At 40.3% G+C, this 13,906-nt stretch overlaps 1 protein-coding gene across 4 annotated transcripts in view; it reads left to right on the top strand.

The window, feature by feature from the left end:
* The window catches only part of LOC121643569 (nuclear receptor ROR-alpha A-like), a 91,954-nt gene that overhangs the window by 66,158 nt on the left and 11,890 nt on the right, over window positions 1-13,906 (top strand). For 3 of the 4 annotated variants that reach the window (XM_041991063.1, XM_041991054.1, XM_041991081.1), the window contains 3 exons: window positions 11,584-11,669; window positions 12,963-13,104; window positions 13,584-13,834. In XM_041991063.1, coding sequence (XP_041846997.1) covers window positions 11,584-11,669; window positions 12,963-13,104; window positions 13,584-13,834 — 479 coding nt within the window. The remainder of the gene's footprint in view (window positions 1-11,583; window positions 11,670-12,962; window positions 13,105-13,583; window positions 13,835-13,906) is intronic. The other variant, XM_041991072.1, reaches the window with a different exon arrangement.

Genomic DNA, 13,906 nt, shown 5'->3' with positions numbered 1-13,906 from the left:
CGCGTCGTCCATTAATTTATGATAATGGCCACCTCGTCAGCATTATCCCTTACTTATTGGCTGATGATCAAAAAAGTACTTTTAGAGGAAACTTACAAATTTGTGTGAAACTATCAAATAAGTTGGTAGACATTACTAGAAAATACATAAACTCTCGACCAGGGGTGAGTTATGCGTGGGAAGTGAGAATAAACCTGTGGTCACAAAGTAATGGGTGAGCTCCTTAAAGGCTATAACATGCATGAAACATGGATAATTTTGTTTTTATTGGCTTTTACTCCAATGTTTGGATTAACTATAATGGTGATGATCTCTTCTTATTAGGCACAGTCCCATAATTAGTAAGTGCTCAGTTAAAAAAAAAAAAAAAAGAACGCGATATGTGTTGGGCAAGTTAAGATAACTGACCATGACTGAATCCTTTTATTCATATACATAATAGTCTATGGCTACGCAACAGGATAAATTTTCAACCAATGTCACCAGATGGGCTCTATAATTAGCATATAGCATATTAGCAAGTGAAAAAAAATTCATATTAGGGAAGGTGGATTTTATTAGAGAGAAGTTGCAGATGTGACTGACTTGCCCATCGATGCACCTCTGACACTGTCTTCTGCATTTAAATGCACTCTTATCAGTACTTTTTTTCTTTGGTGTTTGCTTGCTGTTTGGCAAACATTATGACTTTCCTAAAAGGGTCTGTGTGCTTTCAAGCAGTTTGTTTCTTATTTGACATGAAAAAGCAGAAAAAACTATATATATATATATATATATATATATATATATATATATATATATATAAGTTATGATTTTCTGATGTTTAAGGTTTGTGGTGCCACAGTAACATGGTGTCACCACTGAGCAATCTTACTTCACATATGACAATGGCAGGCGGATGTTTTGATTTGAGAATTGATTCTAGAATAGAAATAGCTGGTATTTTAGTATCAAACCTATAACATTGATAAGCACATGCAACATGGTGTTCAGCATCTTTCTCAAAGGCGCTTCAGTATGGAGTCTGAGGAAGCAAGATGTGACCCAAAAGCCTCCTGAGCTACATTTGAATATTTTTAATGCATGTGTGAAACAAAGTAGGAAAATATTTAATTCTCTGTGTATATATTGTGGTGATTGGATGAGCTGAATACAGCTTTGGAGGTGTAGTCCAGCACAGTGTGCACAGATCACAGATCACCACCTTCTCTCAAATGAAAAAACAAAAGACAAAAACTGGACATTAAACATTAAACTAAACATTTTACCACCAAACAAGGTTGAATTAAACCTTGTTCTTAAAACAAAATGAATCTAAACCAATTTAACATCGAAGTAAAGACGTGTGGAGCAGAAGCAGAGACTCGTTCTGGAGATTAGCTGCAGAGGTGACTAATCAAATCACCAACTGTGGCTGATGAACAAGCTGCTGCTTCATCTGCTGAGCGGCCATGTTGGTGCTCCATGTGTGCCGCCATATGTCTGCCGTTATTACATCCAGGCCGAGACTGTCTGGACGCTGGAAGAGGAGATTACAGGACAGAGCCTGTTAGCTGCAGCATGTTGGGGCTCCTCCTGCCACACTTGCCCATGAGCAAGGCGTCTTAGCTCAATCCTTCCAGCCACAGTGCTGATGTCCACACAGTTTGAGTCCAACAGGCAGATGTGTCATATGATGTGTACAACAGCTCAGTTGGTTACAGATCTGCAGCAAGATGCTGCCATGAAGACAAAAATCTCACCATTAATCACATAAACCAAAAGAAACTTGCTGAAGTTCAATCTGAGCAGAATGAGGAAGAAAGATGATTTAAGTGGCTTTTAATGTGGCATGGTTATTGGTTTGAGTATTTACTGAGGTTTTCACACACAACCATGTCTAGGGTTTACAGGGAATGATCTGTAGAAGAGAAAATATCCAGTGAGCAGCAGTTGTCTGGACCAGAATGTCTTGTTCATGATTTTAGTTTAGGGTAAACTAATGGAAGATATTTAAAAAAGAAATAACTCAGCCAAGAAATTCTGAACAAAACAACCCTTTAATTATGATTTGAGCTGCTTCAATGTGATATGAATTTATCAGCAGATCAACATCACCGTCGACCTAGAACCAGAAAGTTCTATATACAAACTACTTTGTTATCAGAGTAGACAGAAGACTCCATACTGACCCAAAACACAAACTTATTATCAGACGGGCTGGTCTGAGTATTTCAGAAACTGTTGAGAATGGCCTGAAGAAGAGAAAATGTCCAGTAAGCAGCAGTTGTCTGGACCAGAATGTCTTGTTGGTGTCAGAGGTCAGAGGTGAATGGACAGACTGGTTGGAGATGATAGAAAGGCAACAGGAAGTCCAATCAGCTCTGGTTCCAACCAAGGTCTGCAGAATAACACACAACACGTCCAGGCTTGAAGCAGATGGGCTACAGCAGCAGAAGACCACACCGGGTGCCACCTGTCAGCTAAGAACAGGAAACACTGGACAATAGAAGATGGAGAAACGTTGCTGGTCTGACGAGTCTCCATTTCACCTCCTCATTCAGCTGCTAGGCTCAGAATTTGGTGATACCACCAGGCAGGAAGGTGGACCAGAAAAGGAGGGCTTTGAGTGTAAATGAAGATGACATGCTGCTTTATTTTAATGCTTCTTATTTCATTGAAAGTCAAAATGTCTGTTTCATAGTTTAATTTTATGCTACATGTGGAGACCCTAATTATGAGACGAATTCCTCTTACATAAACCTTGGAAACGGATAAAGTTTTGCTTCATTTCCCCTCTTAGTCAGGAAGAAGGGATGATATAGAGAACACTTTTTTTATCTGAGAGGAGGAAGAGGAGGAGGGAAGATGAAGAAGAGCATGCTCTCAGGGGGAGCCTCACTCCATTTCCAACACCCCTGAGCTTAAAGGGATTCTCAAACACAGAAGCTCTGCTGTTTGACGAGTGTTTGCGCAGCAGAGTGACGAACATGAAAGCTTTCTGTGTGTTTGATGGCTGCTGCTCTGACAGCTGATAAGTCATTAAAATGGTTTTCCCTTCAGATTCACTGACGCCAGGACTCACCGAGGAGAGGAGGAGGATGAGGAAGAGCATGGCATGTTGTCACATCTGACTTATGAAACTAAAGGTTAATCTCAGCCACATCACCGTAATAATTATCAGTCTATCACCTGGATGTGCTGCGTTGCCACTAAACAGAAATAAGAAACAAAACCCAAACAATTTCCTCTGGTTAAATAGGTTTAGTGTCAACTAGTAATTAATAATTCATCATTCATCTAGAAAAGATAGTTTCAGAGAAAATGACAGGTTGTATGATATGTTTGTTCCAACAACCAAAACCCAAAGAAATTTTGTTTACTGCAACGTACAAACTAAAAAGTAGAAAATCAAAAAAAGTCATTTGTCTTTCTGTTTGAAAGAAAATATTTACAATAAAGATCTAGTTTTGTTATTGTAATCTATTGATTTTGTTCTGAGACAACTTCTGATTTTTGAGAAGAAGCAGAAACTGTCAACCAGTTTTACCAGCCAGGAGACCTCAGTTTGTCCCTCATGTTTTTATACTTAATTTAAACTACAGCTGGGCTTAAAGACAACAATTAATCCATTTGACTCGATTTAAATTTAACAAACCCAATATCGATTCAGAAAACCTGGAGATTAGTCTTTTTTATACGTCCTCTTTTTCAATGACAAGTTCCCCTGCTCTCGTGTAACTTACCGATACTCAGCTCGATCTTAGTTGTTCGAGTTCCCATTCGGAAATGCAACAAGAATGCCCGATGAAGTCTGATATCCGACTGGGAAAGTCGGGGAAGACTCATTAGTTCCAACTTCACCCATTAAAGATGGCTGCTAATTCCCAGATCTGACCTCCAAGACAATTCGAACATGTCTTATATAAAAAACTGGTTTCTTGTGTCTTCCATCCAAAATCAGCTGCTCTTGCCAAGATAATGCCAAACTCAGATTTTTTTCATCCACCAGTGTGGATTATATTCACCTGTAAACTATTTAACAGCATATTACTGCTCACATTAGCAGCTAATCCCTGATCAGTTAGAGTAAAATTTAAATGGAAGTTTTTTGTATTAGTAAATAATATAAAATAACGGCAACAAAATAATAAAATAACCATTCCCTTTTATCACACACAAATTAGCTAAAGAAAAGCAAAACCTGCTTTTGGTTGGTTCTAATTCACATTCTTTGGCTCTTTGGCTCTCATCATGTTGGTATCGAATAATAGTGATACCACCTCAGCGCACGCACACACTGGTGGTCCCACTTCCATCACCGGACAGAGAGCATGCGTCTGAAAACAAACATATGAGAGTTTTTCTCTCAGGGAGGTGAAGATGGAAACATTCCTGATCCAGCGAGGAGCAGCCGGAGTATTTCTCCTGCTCCGGTGTTACGCCGATAGTGTCATGGTTGTCACGGGAACACACACAGCCGAACAAGCTGAATCTACCGTTATTGTAGTTTCTTCTGAGTCGCTTTACGGCTTCAAATGGATCCAATATTCTTTGTAAAATTATTTAACGTCAACAAATTATCTGCGATCTGAACTTTAAGAATATTAAGAGTGACTCTACTGAATGAAACGTTTCATCTGGACATCAAAAATCAAAACTTTTTTTATTTGGTTTGTTTTGTTTTTTTTTTGTCCATCACAGCATTTCTGGCTGTAAATTAAAGGAAACACTTCATTGTTCTGGTATTTCAGAAATGCATGTAGATGTGTCAGATCAGATTATTACAATTATCTGATTACTTCCAGATAACTGGTTTTGATGGTCGCGTAAATGGGCCCAATGTGTTATAAAAATAGTTATGTCTTTAATATTCAAGAAAAATAGGCGGTGTAGCTAGCTGTAACTGAACCGCCGTTTTCACTTGTTCTTCATTTAGCTTTCAGTTTTTAAAATAACTGGTTGGACTGAAACTGCAACCTCTGGATTTTATTAGATGGAAAAATCTCATGGATGAGTTGCAAAATAGACCCCATCAGAACATGTCTACCACGTCTAAAAAGTCCCACCTGTCACCAAGCACCAGGTCCCATCTGCAAAATGACCAAATACAGAAATATGAAATAGACAAAAAAGAAAGATGAAAATAGAATAAACCACTTTTAAATATATAACTTTAGAAAGCATGATAATGCAAAAATATTAAAATAAAAAGAAAATTAACATGAAACTGGGACCACAAATGAAGCGTATCTCTTCTTCACCCCCTCCCACATGCGTCTCACATTTGGTAAAACTGCTCTCCTCTTTGTCATTACTTTAAGTTGTGATGTAATGTAAATAAATGAAAAGGAGAAAAAGAATCAGGATTATGCTCCAGTAAAAGTTTACAATAACTGAGATTCATACAAAAGAAAACAAACATATTCATGACTTTTTAAATTAAGAATGCATACACACATTTTTGTTTACATGCACACTTGCAGTTTTATGAATCTCTTGAATTTTCTGCATAGTCGGCCAAAACTTTAAACATGCATTTAAAGTTTGCATTTACAAACCTGCATTTCTAATTTCAGTTCACATTAATTTCCAGCTCAGCGACTTCAAAGTGAGATGAAATAGTAAGAGGGTGTTCTTTCTTTACCTCACATGAAACCCACCAACCTGGCAGGTTAACCTGAAACAGCCCCCCTCTTATCATTAAGACTTCTTTTCTTTATCATTTATTTTTTCTCATCTGCCAGGCAGAAGAAAAACACTGTGGCCTTCGCAGCTCTGAGTCTGAAGGCAAGGCTGATGGGCGTTAAAAACAAGGCAGATGTTTGCAGCTGGAACTATAAATATCTGCTGCTCCCAGATCGGCTCTAATTTTGGGCGGAGGCTTTGTTCAACGTCCTCTTTGATGTTGAAATGTGGAATTCAGTCGGGATTAACATTCAGAGAGCTAATTACTGCAGAGAGGAAACTGTGTGTGTGTTGTGGATTTATTTATGTTTGCATCATTAGATGTGTATATTTAAGGCTGTTTTCTTCTTTTTTTTATAATGTTTATCAATTGTGTAGTGTGCACAAGACTGCTGAACAAATTTTTAAGACACAATGAAGTGAAGATAATTAAAATACAGTGTGTAAGAATTACTGACATCTAGTGGTAAAGATAAACATAGCAGTTCAAATGCCAAGCACAGTTGTAAGTGGCCAGTGGCTGTCAGCCAAAATTCTTCCAGACAAAATCATGTTTTCATCTGTGAGTGGATCCATTGGCCTCAGGTGCAGAGATGACTGCACTACAGGTAACTACTTCAGCACTGTACATCTGTACTGTCTTCTTCTGTGGTCCTTTTAAGATGCTTCTTATCCTAAATGGTGCTTTAGCACCTATCACATAAGGCTGCTAAATACTGCAGTTTTAAAGCTCAGAGAGATCTCACTTCACACACAGTTATTCGTCCATTCAAACACACTGTAGTAAAAATATTAGCACCAATATGGCAGCTGCCATGTATATAGACCCACGGCTAGTAGATATAAGAAGTTCATTCAAAGAGAATAAAAACACAACTTATTTTGGTAAAGTGATTAGATACCCAAAGAAACACAGTTTTTGTGATATATTTAAATTTTCTGTTATTGACCTTTAATTTTGTTACATGCTCCACCTTTCATTGACAAAATAAGCTAAATGAAATATTTGATGAGGTCTTATTTTTTAGCTAGAAAACACCACCAGGTTGTTTGGTACCTCAGAGAACTCAAATTCACTCTGTCTCAGTGTCACTCCCTGTAATCTGGGACTGACTCTTCAGGGGCTGCATCATCTGTGACAGACCTCTCATTGTGACTAAATCCCTGCTTTAAACCTGTAGGGATCTCCATCATGCTTCAGTGGTGTCGGCAGACTTGGCGCCTTCTGTAGCTCTAAGTGTTCTGTGCTGGTTCTGATCCCTTCCACAAACAAAATACCTGCCGTCTGAGCCAAATGCTGCGTGTTCTTGTGCAAATAGTATGTAAGAGCTTTATTTCCACATTGGTAGAAAGGCTTTTTGCCTGCAAGTCCTCCTGAAACGCCATCTCTGATCAGACCTGACATGTCAACACTTTTGAATGTCGCAACAAATTTCACTGCACTGTGGTCTCAGAATAACGTCTTTCTGAACTGATGCCTGATCTCATGCTAACCACCACTTGATGAGGCAGTGAGATTACCACAGGCAGCGGCTGGTTTGGAGACATCCTGTGTTCTTGCTGCTGTTGTGTGACAGGTGTGGTTGATACTCTGACAAGAACTTTTGTAAAAATTTCCCTTTTTTTCTTTTTTTTTTTTTTTTTTTGGTTTGATACTGGTCTGAGTAGTTAGATGGCTAGACGATGTATGCCTGAAGAACAAATAAAGTTACCCAGTCCTTTTTGTCTCAGGTAGTGCTGGGTGATATGACCTGCACATATATTGCGTTTTAAAAATTTATTCCTGTTTTATGGTATTTGACTCTGGTTTTCTCACTTTTATCCAAGGATGTGGATGGTGCTAATCTAATTTCACATATTTTTTGTACTCCAAAGCACGTCTGTGGCTAAGATGGTGCAGCAATCTGCTCGTGTTGCCACCTCTTTACAACTTTATCTCAACAGCATTTCAGGAACTAGTTATTTGGTCCACGTCCAACCTTTCAAAACCAGGCAACAGATACAGTGCTATTTTTGCTGTCTTATCATGTTCAACTTCAAGGTCTGCTACAGCTTCACTTTCTGAACTTTCTTTACCCATTTTTACCGCTTGTCATCTCCAGTAACAAAGCTGCTCTGCTGCATGTTTAGTGGTGCGGCAGTGAAAAAATTCCTTAAAATAGTTCCCGCAGCATCACGTTCCCAGTGTTGTTTAGGCTGGTGTTTGTGGTATAAGACAAATTCAAATTAGAACAAAAATAAAAATCAGTTTTCAGTATGAACTGATATATCTCACAGCACTGGTGTTGTTTAAAACATGGCTGTAGCCCAGCTGATTGGGTTCATCTGGTTTCATGGAAATTAAAGCGTAGCAATGGAAGTGTATACCATGCTTACTAAAATTAGGGGAGGGTAATTATTTTTGCATTCTTATTGTAAGAAATCAAACATTTCATACAACTATCACCAGTATCTGGTAGCGATGGCTTACCACAACCACAACATTGCATCAGTTTACTAATGCTGGGCTCACACCAAACGATTTTCACGATCCCAGACTAAAAGCGGAAGTCTTTAGGAAATCTTAGGAGTTTTACTGGAGTCACAGCGCGCTCCCGCCATCTTGGTCGTTTGGTGTAAGATGGTATTCTGCGCTGTTTAACGTCAATCTTTCCCTAGTCTTGGATCTGCGACAATATCAAACATGTTTTATATTATCGCAAGTCGCAGTGACGAAACACGATCAACAACCAAAAGATGAGCTCTGACAAAGGAGGAAACAAGAATCCCGACAGTCAGAACACCGGCAAAAACCGGGGGAAGACAAACAAGAAGCGGTGATGAAACGTCGTTGGTGGACCGTCCAGAAAGAGGAGCGGACGGTTATCAAGAAGTAAACGTCTGCTGTGGATCATTTATGTGTTACAGTTTAATGATCTAACAAATGAGAGAAGAATAGAAACTCATTCATCCCTCCAGATTCTGATGAGTCGGTGTAACACCTGGTGGACATGTAAAGCCACACTTAATGAAGATGATGTGTAATTCCCTCCTGGAGTGAAATTCTCCCCTTGTTTGCTTTACTGTGGGCAGATCAGCCCTGTTTGAGATCAACTGTCCAACATATCACAATAAAATGCTAAAAGAATCTAGTTGTAGTCTTGTAAATAGTAACCCCAAAAGATTCAGTCTTGGTTGCTTTTTGTTTACTGAGGAGGTTGTCTGGTTGCTTCAGTTAATCTGACACCTGCTGTGTTCAGTGTGTTAAACGCAGGATCAGTCAGATCCTCTTTCACTGGGTCAGGTGGTCAGGTGAAACACTGAGGCATTCAGGGTCACAGAGAGGACACGTTATGATGCACAAGAATCTTTTTGTGGCTCTCAGAAAGTTTAATCGGCTAATTTTATGATGTCTGATTTATTTTCTTTAAGTAAGTAATTATGTAAGTAAAACTTTATTTAAATAGCACCTTTCAAGATATAACATCACAAAGTGCTTCACAACAGCCAACAATGCATAAAAACAAGAGATATTAATACAAAGCAGATTTAAAAAGATACGTCGTTTACTGGCTTTTAAAAGCGACCTCCAATCTCAAGTCCAAAGGAAGCGTTCCAGAGTCTGGCGGCCACTGAACAGAAGGCTGCCTCCTTTTCTTACCTCCACCAAGGCCGAGGACGTGTTCAGCAGTGTCCGTCCGTCTGTATGTCTGTCCGTCTGTCTGTCCGTCTGTATGTCCGTATGTATGTATGTCTGTCTGTCTGTCTGTCTGTCTGTCCGTCCGTCCGTCCGTCCGTCCGTCCGTCTGTCTGTCTGTCTGTCTGTCTGTCCGTCTGTATGTCTGTCCGTCTGTATGTCTGTCCGTCCGTCTGTCTGTCTGTCTGTCTGTCTGTCCGTCTGTATGTCTGTCCGTCTGTATGTCTGTCCGTCTGTATGTCTGTCTGTCCGTCTGTTCGTCCGTCCGTCTGTCTGTCCGTCTGTATGTCTGTCCGTCCGTCTGTATGTCTGTCCGTCTGTCTGTTCGTCCGTCCGTCTGTCTGTCCGTCTGTCTGTCCGTCTGTATGTCTGTATGTCTGTATGTCTGTCTGTCTGTCTGTCCGTCTGTATGTCTGTCCGTCTGTCTGTCCTTCTGTATGTCTGTCTGTCTGTCCGTCTGTATGTCTGTCCGTCTGTCCGTCTGTCTGTCCTTCTGTATGTCTGTCTGTCTGTCCGTCTGTATGTCTCTGTCCGTCTGTATGTCTGTCTGTCCGTCTGTATGTCTGTCTGTCTGTCCGTCTGTATGTCTGTCCGTCCGTCTGTATGTCTGTCCGTCTGTCTGTTCGTCTGTCTGTCCGTCTGTATGTCTGTATGTCTGTCTGTCTGTCTGTCTGTCCGTCTGTATGTCTGTCCGTCTGTCTGTCCTTCTGTATGTCTGTCTGTCTGTCCGTCTGTATGTCTGTCCGTCTGTCTGTCCTTCTGTATGTCTGTCTGTCTGTCTGTCCGTCTGTATGTCTATCCGTCTGTATGTCTGTCCGTCCGTCTGTTCGTCCGTCTGTCCGTCTGTCTGTCCGTCTGTATGTCTGTATGTCTGTCTGTCTGTCTGTCTGTCCGTCTGTATGTCTGTCCGTCTGTCTGTCCTTCTGTATGTCTGTCTGTCTGTCCGTCTGTATGTCTGTCCGTCTGTCCGTCTGTCTGTCCTTCTGTATGTCTGTCTGTCTGTCTGTCTGTCTGTCCGTCTGTATGTCTATCCGTCTGTATGTCTGTCCGTCCGTCTGTCTGTCCGTCCGTCTGTCTGTCTGTCTGTCTGTCTGTCCGTCTGTCTGTCCGTCTGTATGTCTGTCCGTCTGTCTGTCCGTCCGTCTGTTGTCTGTCTGTCCGTCCGTCTGTATGTCCGTCCGTCCGTCCGTCTGTCTGTCCGTCTGTATGTCTGTCCGTCCGTCTGTGCTCAGGAAGTTTTGAACAGACTTTGATCAAATTTTTAGGAAATCTCAGTTTTGAATAAGGAACAATTGATTTGATTTTGGGATGATCCGGATCACCGCATGGATCCAGGGTTTTTTGATTCTTTACTATGAAGAGGTAGGCATAATTTTGCCATTAGAGTTTCTAACTCAAAAATAATTCCTGTAATCATCATATGAATTTACAATGTCTTGGCGGAGGTCTGCACTCCATTAGCAGCCCCTGGTAACAGGAACTCAGAGACATGCCAGGGAGATTTTTCACTGTTTTCTTACTTTTCATCAACATTAATGAGTTGTTAAAATAATTGACAGTTTAATAATGAAAATCACTGTCGATTGCTATGTATATAGCGTGTATAATGAAGAGTAGTCATGTTTTTCTTTTTTTCTCTTCAGCTTGTGCATGCATGGCTGCATGTTGATTTTTAAAAGTTCGTCTCACATTCAGTTCTGAGCATGCTAGATTCCTGGTCTTCAATAAAAGGAGTGCTTTTTTTAGCTGACGATCAGCTTCTCTACACATGTGTCTGTCTGGGTAAAAACCTCTGTTGTGTTAATGGCTCTGAACTCTTACATAATTTCCCTCGGCTAAATATAGCAGCTCAGAGCTGAGCTGTCACTGTTACAAAATGCAGGGGATATAAATACACACAGTCAGTGTGTTTTCAGGTTGAGCCTGAGCTGTCTGACACATCAGATACAACCCAAAGTTGAATTCCTTTCTACAGCATCTGCTTTGGGTCAACCAGGTCTTACATGTAGTTCATAGTACATAGCACATCAGCAAATGATTTATGAAAACAACAGTTTCACTATAAGCTTCTAAAGTATCTCATTCAGTTTACACACCATCCACTAGGCCAAATGCAGTCGCATCACACAGCATTAAACCTCAAGTACGCCTTCATCTGCAGATATGTTGTCATGGAAACATTGGAAATGTGATGCCAAATTGTTCTACTGTTGTGACTTTTCTTTATTTCCTCACTGCAGCTCAGATTGAAATCATCCCCTGTAAGATCTGTGGAGATAAATCATCAGGGATCCACTATGGCGTGATTACGTGTGAGGGCTGCAAGGTAAGTCCCGCCCACTTCTTTACACAATACTATTTGTCATCTAAGACCATATCTGCCACTGGTGTTTTTCATTATTTTAGACTGTGAATAACATTAACACAAAATTTTTTAACAGTACTTAAAGCAGCCATTGTACTGTGATTTTAGTATAAATTGTAAATGTTAATAATCATAGATTCTACCAAGCCTTCTACACCACTGGGTCTTTTTTTTCTTCTTCTTCTTCTTCTTTTTATTTATTTATTTTTGGACTTTTTTTTTATTATTATTTTTGTCAGAATTCAGTGCATGTTACATCATACAGTTGTCGAGTATAACAAATTATGTTGTATATTGATTTTACTATTATGTCCATGAAATAAAGAAATGCTTCGGCCACATCATACCAGACGCTAACAGAGAACTGAAGTAAAGTGATGTACAAATCTTTAACCAAGTGATTAACTTAGCTAATTTTGATCCCAATAAAAGGTTCACACGACACTTTTCTACTTTTTTTTCACGTTTTTACTGAAGAAACCTCAGTGAGCTTCTTAGTTTGAGCAGCTTAGTTTGAAACAGCCAGAAACAACAGTAGCATCGGGCATTTTGCCAGGCAGACTATGGTCTATAATGAGCTATGCTGACCACTACTTCATATTCAGTAGAACTAATGAGATGGATGTGAAGTCACGTGGATACAAGCAGTTACAGAAGTTACCCTGTTGGTTTGTCGGGTCAATGAACTCTCAAAAAACCATTACACTAATTAAATTTTTCTATTATAATGATACAGTTTGGTGTGGATTGTATTAAATTTTCCTTTACATGTGCTACCACCTTCACATAAGTGGTATACTTTACTAATTGCCAAAGGAATTTTCGTCCTTCTGCAACTAAAGTGGGAAAAGTTTGTGCGTTCTGTATTGAGCACAGTGCAGCTGGAGTCCTTCTCAATGCATCCATGCTGGATTCGACTGTCATTTAATAAAACAGAAAATTCTGCTTCTTTCACTACATTCACTTCAGGCATAATATACTTTCATTTCCATCAGCATTGTAGTGTCAATCAGCAAAGCCTAAGCATGGAGTTACACTACCTTGTTAAATATTAACTCTCCCTCAGCCCGATGCTTTCTAGGGAAAAGGGAGATGGGTATAATACAGAAGCTAATTTCCAAATTGGGATTAATAAGTATGTTTTGTTAGCATTATTTTTTATTAAATTCTCTGCTGGAAAGACCAGAGAAGTCTCAATTCTGGTTTCAGAGATGGGTCACATGCATCAGTGATACGTTTTTCATCCTGTCTCAGGGTTTCTTCAGGCGGAGTCAGCAGAGTAACACCAACTACTCCTGTCCCCGTCAGAAAAACTGTCCCATTGACCGAACGAGCCGAAATCGCTGCCAACACTGTCGTCTCCAGAAATGCCTGGCTGTAGGCATGTCCCGAGACGGTGAGACACACACATACACAAAGCTAGGTTACAAATCATACACACTCTCAGCTGCTGGAGCATCTGGCAGTCAGCAGTTTGCAGGATCTTTGTCTGCAGCTTTCCAAGCAAATGCACAAAATAACAGCTGTGCAGAACTGCTGAATAGTCTCTGTTCGGGTTGCCCACGTATTCCTCTGTACTACCGAAGATTATAACACTTGAAAGTCTCCATAAGATCGAATGAAAGTGTTTCTATATGACATGTCTTGGACTGTATTAGCCCTGTAGCCCAGTATGAGGCCAAAAGCGCGGTTCAAAGGATCTGGACAATAGTTTTAAAGTTTTTAAATGATGAAAGGTGGTTACTCAGCCTAGTGGGGTGGATGACATATCAGACTAGGAGTCTGAAGTGGAGTGAGTGTTTCCTAACAATTTTTTTGGGATCCTTAACTAAGGCTAAGTAAAAATCTGAAATTCTTCTCATAATTTTCTCTCAGCGGTGAAGTTTGGCCGCATGTCTAAAAAGCAGCGGGACAGTTTATACGCAGAGGTTCAAAAGCACCGCCTCCAGCAGCAGCAGCAGGGTCCGCTCCGGGCCTGCCCCAGCCTCGGCAGCCCCAGTCCGGGCGAGGCCGAGTCGCTGTCTCCCCACTACACCCTGTCCTCCACACCCCTCACAGAGCTGTCAGATGAGGTGGGACGCTACATGGAGCAGAACTCACCTGAGGAGCCATCTTTGTCATCTAAGGTGTCAAGTTTTTACTGTCTGAAGTGTTGATAATTCAATTAATTCTATTTTTCTTTGTTTTAACTGAGATTT

The sequence above is a fragment of the Melanotaenia boesemani genome, chromosome 1, assembly GCF_017639745.1.
Source record: "Melanotaenia boesemani isolate fMelBoe1 chromosome 1, fMelBoe1.pri, whole genome shotgun sequence".
Taxonomy (NCBI): domain Eukaryota; kingdom Metazoa; phylum Chordata; class Actinopteri; order Atheriniformes; family Melanotaeniidae; genus Melanotaenia; species Melanotaenia boesemani.
This window is presented reverse-complemented; position numbering and strand designations above follow the sequence as displayed.